Genomic DNA, 8464 nt, shown 5'->3' with positions numbered 1-8464 from the left:
GCTCCAGCTCAGTTTTTGAAGGGTGATGGAGTAGAGACACTAGGGAGGCCACCCTGATTCTAGGCTTTTGTAGTGGGTTTATGTGGCAAGGTTTTGGTAGCAGGGGGCCATAGGGGTGGTTTCTGTAAGAAAGATCTAGAAGCTGCCCCATGTTTGGGAAGGGCCCCATTGTTTTCCAGAGCTGAGCCAATAAGCGATGTTGTTTTGCGCCTCTGTGAGAGCATATTTAAGACAGGGAAAAAACGCTGCGACACACAGCAGCCGGGAGAGTCAAGGGACTGAGAGAACAGCCTTGCAGGTGCCAAGGTCAGTGTAGAGGGAGGGGGAGAGGTGCTCCAGACTCCGGAGCAGAAGTCCCCTGCGGCCTGTGGTGAGGACCATGGTGAAGCAGGATGTCCCCCTGCAGCCCATGGAGTACCACGGTGGAGCAGGGTTCCATGCTGCCGCCTGTGGAAGACCCCTGCCGGAGCAGATTCCGGGCTGGACCTGTAGCCCGTGGAGAGGAGACCACGCAGGAGCAGGTGACCTGGCAGGAGCTGCTGCCTGTAGGGGAGCCAGGTTGGAGCAGTTTTCTCCTGAGGGATGGACCCCGTGGTACGGACCCATATCTGGAGCAGTTCTGGAAGAGCTGCTGCCTGTGGGAAGCCCACGCCGGATCAGTTCATCAAGTGCATCCCGTGGGTGGGACCCCACAGCACAGGGGACGAGAGTGACCGAGAAGGAGCGGCAGAGAAGAAGCGCTGTAGACTGACCATAACCCTCATTCCCCCGTTCCCTTGCGCAGCTCGGGGGGAGGAGGTGGAAGAGGGTGGATGGGGGAGAAGGTGCTTTTGGTTTCTTTTCTTTGTTTCTCACTTCTCGAGCTTGTTAGTAATGAGCAATAAATCTTACTATCTTCTTATGCTGAGTCTGTTTTGCCTGTTACAATAATTATTGCATGATTTTCTCGTCCTTATCTCAACCCTTGAGCCCTTTTCACATATTTTCTCCCCATTCCTCTTTGAGGAGGGGGAGTGAGAAAGCGGCTGTGGTGGAGCTCGGCTGCCCACTCGAACGGTACCACCACATAAAGGGGAGAAAATAATAAAAAATTGGATGGCTCTTTCCCCACCCACCAAAGCTGTAACCCCATCATAGAAGGCCACCAGATTTGTCAGGCACGATCTGCCCCGAGTGAAGCCATGTTGTCTGTCACCAACCACCTCCTTATTTCCTATGGCCCTTAGCAACAGCTTCTCAGGTATGACGGCCAGCGGGTGGTGAAGGCTCTGCAGCCCCACAAAGGGAGGAAGGCCGTGGAGGGAGCTTTGTTCCCCTTTAACAGGGAGGAGGACAACTCCTCCGTTGACACTCGTGTGTGCCCCCACACCTATACGACCTCATTTCCCCTCACCAGTTCCACTCCTATGTCCATTATACCCCCACTGTCACTCACATGTGCCCCCCAACATGCAGCCCCATGTCCTCCACCCTGAGCTGCTCCCCCCGCATCTCCCCCCACACTTTGCAGAATCACACAGTTGTAGGGGTTGGAAGGGACCTCGAGAGCTCATCGGGACCAACCCCCCTGCCAAAGCAGCTCCCTACAGCAGGCTGCCCACGTAGGCCTCCAGACGGGCCTTGAATATCTCCAGAGAAGGAGACCCCACAGCCTCCCTGGGCAGCCTGTCCCAGCGCTCCGGCACCCTCTCTGTGAAGAATTTCTTTCGCCTGTTGGTGCGGAACTGCCTGGGCTCCATTTTGTGGCCGTTGCCTCTTGTCCTGTCCCCACAGGCTTCTGAGAAGAGGTTGGCCAAATCCCTGTCTCCCACGCTTCACATATTTAAGCACATTGATGAGATCCCCCCTCAGTCTTCTCTTCCCAAGGCTGAACAGCCCCAGGTCTCTCAGCCTCTCCTCCTAGGGAAGATGCTCCAGGCCCCGTATCACCTTCGTGGGCTCCGCTGGACCCTTCCCAGGAGATCCCGGTCTCTTTTGTACCGGGGAGCCCAGAGCTGGACCCAGGACTCACGAACTGCATTCAGTCCTCAGCACGGGATACACTACAGTTCTCCCTGACTGTGTGCTCCAGGTGCCCCCAGCCCCATGTGTCCCCTTAGCTCTGTGTTGTTCCCCCCCAGCACCCCCCACATCATGCCCCCAGCACAGAACCTTCCAGAGCGGCCCTGCACACCCAGCCCTGCCCTGCCTCAGCTCTTCCTTGCACCTCAGGGTGATGAAGGCTCTGCACCCCCACGAAGGGAGGAAGGCTTGTAGCTCCCGGGCCTTCCTCTTTCCCTTTTTCAAAATTGGGGCTAGATTTTCCCTCCTGCAGTCAGTGGGAACTCCTTAAACACACTTCCACAACTTCTCAGGTATGAGGGACAGTGGCTTAGCAAGTCCACCGGTTCCCTCAGGACCCGTGGATGTACGTTGAAGACATCATCGTGTGGGGCAACCCAGGAGAGGATGCTTTTGAGATAGGTGTAGTGGGTTTACGTGGCAAGGTTTTGGTAGCAGGGGGCCATAGGGGTGGTTTCTGTGAGAAAGATCTAGAGGATGCCCCATGTTTGGGAAGGGCCCCATTGTTTTCCAGAGCTGAGCCAGTAAGTGATGTTGTTTTGCGCCTCTGTGAGAGCATATTTGTGCTCTCACAGAGCATAATTAAGCTCTCATTGCTTTCTACAACCTCCCCTCAGGAGGTTGTAGAAAGCAATGAGGTGGCCTCGTGGCCTTCTCTTCTCCAGCCTCGACAACCCAGGTGCCCTCAGCCTCTCCTCACAGGACAAAGCTTTCACCAGCTTTGTTGCCCTCCTCTGGATGCTTTCAAGGACGTTCACATCCCTTTTATATCGTGGAGCCCAGAAGTGCACACAACACTCAAGGTGAGGCTGCACACACAGTAAATACAACAAGATAATTAGTTATTAATTAATTAATTAATCAAATGCAGCAAGATAATTAACAGATGGCTTTACTGGGTTGAATGCACTCCAGAACAACGTAAGGGGCAAGGAAGGGGGATGCTGGGGACAGTGGCGTGGCCTGACAAGGGAGGTCCTGGGGTCTGGGGGCGCTCCCGTGCTGAGTTTTCACCCCCTTCCCAGCCACACAGTTTGGGCAGGTCCTTGTGCACCTGGACACCACACAGCAGGATTTAGCTGGTGTTCTCAAGGACAACACCGTGCCGCTGGCAGAGGCGAGTCTCAGCAGCATGTGCTGGGGTGGGAGGGGTCCCCATCCTGTCCCCCCTGCTCACTCCCTTCCCCACTGACCCCCCTGCAGGTCCAGAAGACGATGAAGGAAAACTTGGCCATTGCAGAGGACAACCTTGCTGACATAGAAGCATCTTGATGATGTGACCCACAGCTGGTGACTACTGCTGGACACGGTGGGGAAAAGAAGCGTTGCAAGTAAGTCTTGGTGTGGGAAAACCAATGCCTGCAAAGGCCACGGCTCTGCCCTGCTGTGTCCATGTGGAAAATGAGGAGTTTGGTCAAAGGCTCATCACTGCTGAGACAGAGAGTGGGTGGTGGGCAATTGTGTTGGTCAGTCCATCTTGGCACCTGGATGGGCCTCAATGTGCAGACAGATCTTCCCAAGTGACCTGTGCAGGGACAGGATGAAGAGAGGAGCACTTTGGCAGAAGAGGCGTTTGCTCCCTCTGTACTGCTGGGAGAGGCTGGGTGGGATAGGAAAGCAAATGGGAATGCAGACGGTGCTCTGCTGAGCATGGCTAGTTAAAGAGCCCGACTATTGGGTTGGGATCTCTCAAAACTGCCTCAAAGCAGGGGAAAATTTTGCCAGCTGTTACTGGGGCATTCTCCTTTGGGAAGCCCTGGCAGTGCTCCTCGTGCTTTCTCCAGTGGAGTGTCTTTATCTTCCAGGCAACGTTAGCGGTGCCCGAAGCAGAGCACAAGTCTACCGGGTAAGAGCGCTTTCTTGACATCGAAGTTTTCCCGGGGATTTGGCTCAGCCAGCTGTGTGCTATTTTTGCACTCCCTTGCATTGTTTTCAGGGCTCCCGACCTTTACCTAGGGTAGTGGAAAGGAGCCTTTTGTAAACCAGAGTAAGGGAAAAGGGGCTGAGGGGGTTGGGGAAGGGGGGAGGTAGAAGGCCCATGGGAACCCTTTCCTCCGATGGGCTGCTGCTGCACAAGATCTGCTTTCACTTTGCTTCCAGGACCTCACTGGTTTGGCGTGACCAGAAGAGGCAGGAGCTCCAGGAGAAGGAAGCCCATGTGTCTGCTACAATGGAACAGTTTGTGCAGGCAGTGAGCAAGGTTCTGGAAGATAATCGCATCCAAGGGGAGAAGAGAGAGGTAAAGGTGCTGGGGGCGAGCCAGAGAGCTCAGTGCCCTCTGAGGGGTTCCTCCTGCTGGTTCCTCTTGGCCCTTTTCGGTGGTAGCTCTGTCCTTGTGCTGCCTGCCCCACACCTGACTGCCAGGGCTCAGTTTTGCTTGCACTCTGAGCAGCACTGTGAACTTCTCCCTGGGCTGGGTGTCCAGCCAGGCACCTGCTGGGCTTGGCTCAGCTTTGGAGGCCCTTCCTAGAAACTTGCAGGTCAGTCCCATCCTCCGGCCCAGCTGGAAGGGGGCCTCTGCATGCAGCAGCTGGCTCAGGGCATGACTCCATCTCCAGGCTGCTCTGGAGAGTACACAGGGTGGGGAACATGGCTCTCAGGCAGAACCTGAAGGCGGTCTGTGCTTTGGCTCTGGACACTGGTGGCCTTTTCCAGGCTTCACGTGGTTCATCTGGGAATGCTCACAGTCTGGCACCTTTTCTGACAGGTCTTGCCTTGGGTTTTCTGACACGGAGCCCTTCCTTAGCTCTCTGCTAGGAGTCTGCTCATGCAGAACTGCTGTGTGTTTGTGCTCACTGCTGTATCTCCATTCCTTTTTTTTTTATTATTATTTTTCCCCAGAACATTCTGCACTTCACAACGAACGCATTTGAAAAGGCGCTTAAAATCTACACCTGGATGCCTGACTGGGCCCTGAAATCCTTAGGTATGTAGACAGAGTTCAGCTTGTGTCTGACTCTCCCCAAAGCAACAAGCTCTGCATTCAGCGTGAGAAACACATCATAATTCACTGCTTCTGCTAATCTCCTGCCTGTCCTGGTGAACTTCTTCCCATATTCATTTCAGGTGCCACAATTGATGTGCAGAGGACTTCCAAGAGTTATGGCGGGAAAGACGCAAAGAAGTGGTGGATTTTTCCACTCTTTTCTTTTGCAAAACATCCAGAGACCATATTGCAGGTATTGTAAGAGAAATTGTGACAGCTGGTTTACTTTCTTGCTTTCTGGTTGGGAGACCATGCGTTTCTAGTGTGGGTGGGAGTTCTGTGAGTGTGCTGAGCCATGGAAGCTGCAAGAGATGTTTTCTGGGCCCCCAACACTGATCTGGTCAACCAAATCAGCCCGAAGAATGCCTGAAATGGTCCTCACAGGTCCAGCTCAGTTTTTGAAGGTTGATGGAGTGACATACATGTACATTAGGAACACCACCCTGCCTCTGCCTTTCAGAAAGCCTCTCAGGCCTCTGCCTTTGAGAAAGCAGAACTGGATTGCGAAAGGCAATTGAGCCTAGGCACTCTCAAAACTTGTGCATCTTCACCTTCTGTTCATAGCCTAGCGTTTACCTGTGAGCTGAATTGCGACCTATAGAGAAGGCAAGGTCTGTGGCTCCTTGCTGAACAGCCAGGTCTGTTGGCCCTCTGACTGCCTTGCCACTGACGGTCACTGGCTTTCTCGTTGCAGCCCAGTATCTCCCCAGGCGACTGCTGGGCCTTCCAAGGATCTCAGGGACACGTCGTCATTCGGTTGCCGGTGAAAATCTGGCCAGCAGCTTTTACCATCTGGCATATCTCCAGGACAGTCTCTCCTTCCGGAGAAGTCAGCAGCGCCCCCAGAGAGTTTGCTGTCTCTGTAAGTCTCTGCCTGGCACTTCTTTTTGGGAGGCCCTGGCCGCAAGGAAAAGCAGCGCCAGAAAGCGTGGTGTGTTCCCTCAGGTATCTGAGGATTGGTTGCTGCAGAGCACCGCATCCTATCGAGGGGCACTGGAGACACTTGAGCATTGTTAGACACGCCTGGAACCTTCTTCTGTGGTTCACAGACAAGGATCTGGGAGCAATTGCTCCAAGTGCCCTGACTTGGGTTCACTCTCACTTGCACTAGAATACTGCTAGAGCCAAGGAAGGTGGGAAAGGGTTCCCAGCTTTGGCCTCAGCATATTCTTTTTCTGATGGCCTGCTTGAGACTGACCTGCCCCCATCATCTCTTGTCTTTGAGGGAGTGGATGAGGACAAAACGGAAACGTTCCTTGGGCTATTCGCCTACAACGTGGATGGAATGATTGCTCAGACCTTCCATGTGCAGGTATGGCAAGTGCGTGTGGGCAGGATGGCAGGGAGGAAGGACGGGTTGTCTGCTAGTCTCTGGAAGAGAGGGTTCAGATGATCACCCAAGCCACCCTCTGCTCTCCCATGTGGCTGCCTCCTGCTGGCAGGATGAGGTGGTTAGCCCACCTTTGGAAGTGCTTTCCTTTTCTTTCTGGTAAAGCAGAAAAAGCAGCAGTGGGAAGGGGCTCTGGAAGGGAATTAGTCCCCTTTAGGGCGAGGAGGAAGAACTGGGGGTGGGAGGGGAGATTGCAGACATCTGTCTCCATCAGCAAGACTGTCCCAGTGTCCCAAGGCAGCATAGGCAGCAGAGCAACTTGGGTTTCCATAGCTCCCCTCAGCAAGCCTCTGAGGCCAGGGCTTTGCTGTCTAGGCACAGAGGGTGCCTCTATGGCCCTGGTGAGAAACGGCCTTCTGATTTCCCTTGCTTCCTCCTCTGTCGGGGCTGCCATTTGGTCTGCAGCAAGGGGAGTGCTGGCAAAGAGAGCTACATGGTTGTGCTGCAGTTCTTCCCACATGAGTAATGATGCTTCCCCTTGTTTTCTTTACAGAAGGAGCCTCCCAAAACGTTCCGCCATATCAGATTGGAGGTGCGAAGCAACTGGGGAAACCCAGAATACACCTGCATCTATCGAGTGCAGGTTCATGGGCAGATAGAAAAGCCACAAGAATTTCTTAAACACGAATAATAGCATTAGAAAGACGTGGCAGCTCAGTTTCATGTGTTTCAGCCAACCCTGAGGGTGGTCCCTGAAGCAGTGCACTGGGTTTACGTGACAAGGCGTTGGTAGCCGGAGGGGGCTGCAGGGGTGTTCTGAGTTTTAAATTCGGTGTCGCTGCCATTCTGCAGCCACCCCCTGACAGTATAAAAGCAGTCCCTAGGGAGGGCCATGACCCAGGAATGCTGCAAACAGGACGCCCAAATGGGATAGGCTTGGCAGTTAGCACAGGCAGTTTGCGTGGGGCTGGGAGGAGCATGGGGAGTATCCTCTCCTCCCTTTCCCACCTCCCTTTCTCTTCCTCCTCTCTCCTCTGGGAACTCTGCCTCTTACAACTTAGAGTTTTAGCAAGGAAGCTACCACAGGGAGTTCTAGCGAGCCTGCTAGTTTGCCATGGTTGGACCCCAGCAGAAGGCTGGGAAAAATGAATGTAGACCCAGACAGAGGCCCCACGCAAACAAGTGAGTGCCCAGGGCTCGGGCTGCAGCGAGTGCCAGAGCCTGGCCCCTGCAGTGCAGGGCAGCAGATGCGACCAGATGAATGATTTACTCAGCCTTGTGGCTGACCTGAAGGAAGAGGTGGGGAGGCTGAGGAGCGTTAGGGAGAGTGAGACGGAGATAGATTGGTGGAGCCCGTCCCTAGCAGCCCTGAGGCTTAGGCAGCCAGCAGAGGCTCCGTGAGAAGCACATCACCCCCTACTGCCTTGTGAGCAGGTAATAGGAGGGGACCAGCAGGCAGACAGAGCTCCTGCCACAGGGAACCCCCTCTCCTCTCTTCTCCTCTTCTCTTCTCCCCCTAACAATGATGGTGATGAACTGGGGGACAGGGGGCAATGGGAAAACACTGAGGTCAGTATTACAAACGTAACAGGTACACCAGCCCGGTGGTTCCCCTACGTCCCCAGCTGCCCCTGCAGAACAGGTACGCTGCTCTGCGAGGACAACTGGACAATGGTGAAGGTGATGGCTCTTCCTACGTGGAGGTGTCACCAAAGTCTAATCAGACTACCCCTTGCATTAAAACCTCCTCCGTAAAAAGGAGGTTTTTGTTGTTTCAGGTAGGCAGTGATGAAATAGGAAGGCCTTCTCTAAGGACTATGGAGAAGGACTTCAGAGCCTTGGGGAGACTGGCCAAGGGTTCGGGAGCGCAAGTTGTGTTCTCCTCTACCCCTCCAGTTAGAGGAAGAAATGAGGGACTGGACGTAATGAGCTATCAGATTAAGACTTGGCTTCGAGTCTGGTATCACTGGCAGGGGTTTGGGTTTTTTGACCTTGGCTCAATTTACATGAGACCAGGCCTGCTGAGAACAGACAGGAATAGCTTATTCCACCATCAGAAAAGGGTTTTAGGATGAGAGTTGGCTTTT

At 54.0% G+C, this 8464-nt stretch overlaps 1 protein-coding gene across 1 annotated transcript; it reads left to right on the top strand.

Annotated features, from left to right (window-relative positions):
- Nucleotides 1-3781: 3781 nt before the first annotated feature.
- Nucleotides 3782-7068, top strand: LOC309888844 (sperm-associated antigen 4 protein-like; the record flags this gene model as incomplete). Its single annotated transcript, XM_082781452.1, has 7 exons — nucleotides 3782-3907; nucleotides 4162-4300; nucleotides 4903-4987; nucleotides 5128-5240; nucleotides 5742-5909; nucleotides 6273-6359; nucleotides 6931-7068. Exons 2-7 carry the CDS (start codon nucleotides 4232-4234, stop codon nucleotides 7066-7068), a joined length of 660 nt encoding a protein of 219 aa, XP_082637578.1. The 5' UTR covers nucleotides 3782-3907; nucleotides 4162-4231.
- Between the last annotated feature and the right edge of the window lie 1396 nt (nucleotides 7069-8464).

The sequence above is a fragment of the Aythya marila genome, assembly GCF_965140915.1.
Source record: "Aythya marila genome assembly, chromosome: 30".
NCBI lineage: Eukaryota > Metazoa > Chordata > Aves > Anseriformes > Anatidae > Aythya > Aythya marila.
The sequence above is the reverse complement of the archived record's forward strand: the minus strand, read 5'-3'. Positions and strand labels throughout refer to the sequence as shown.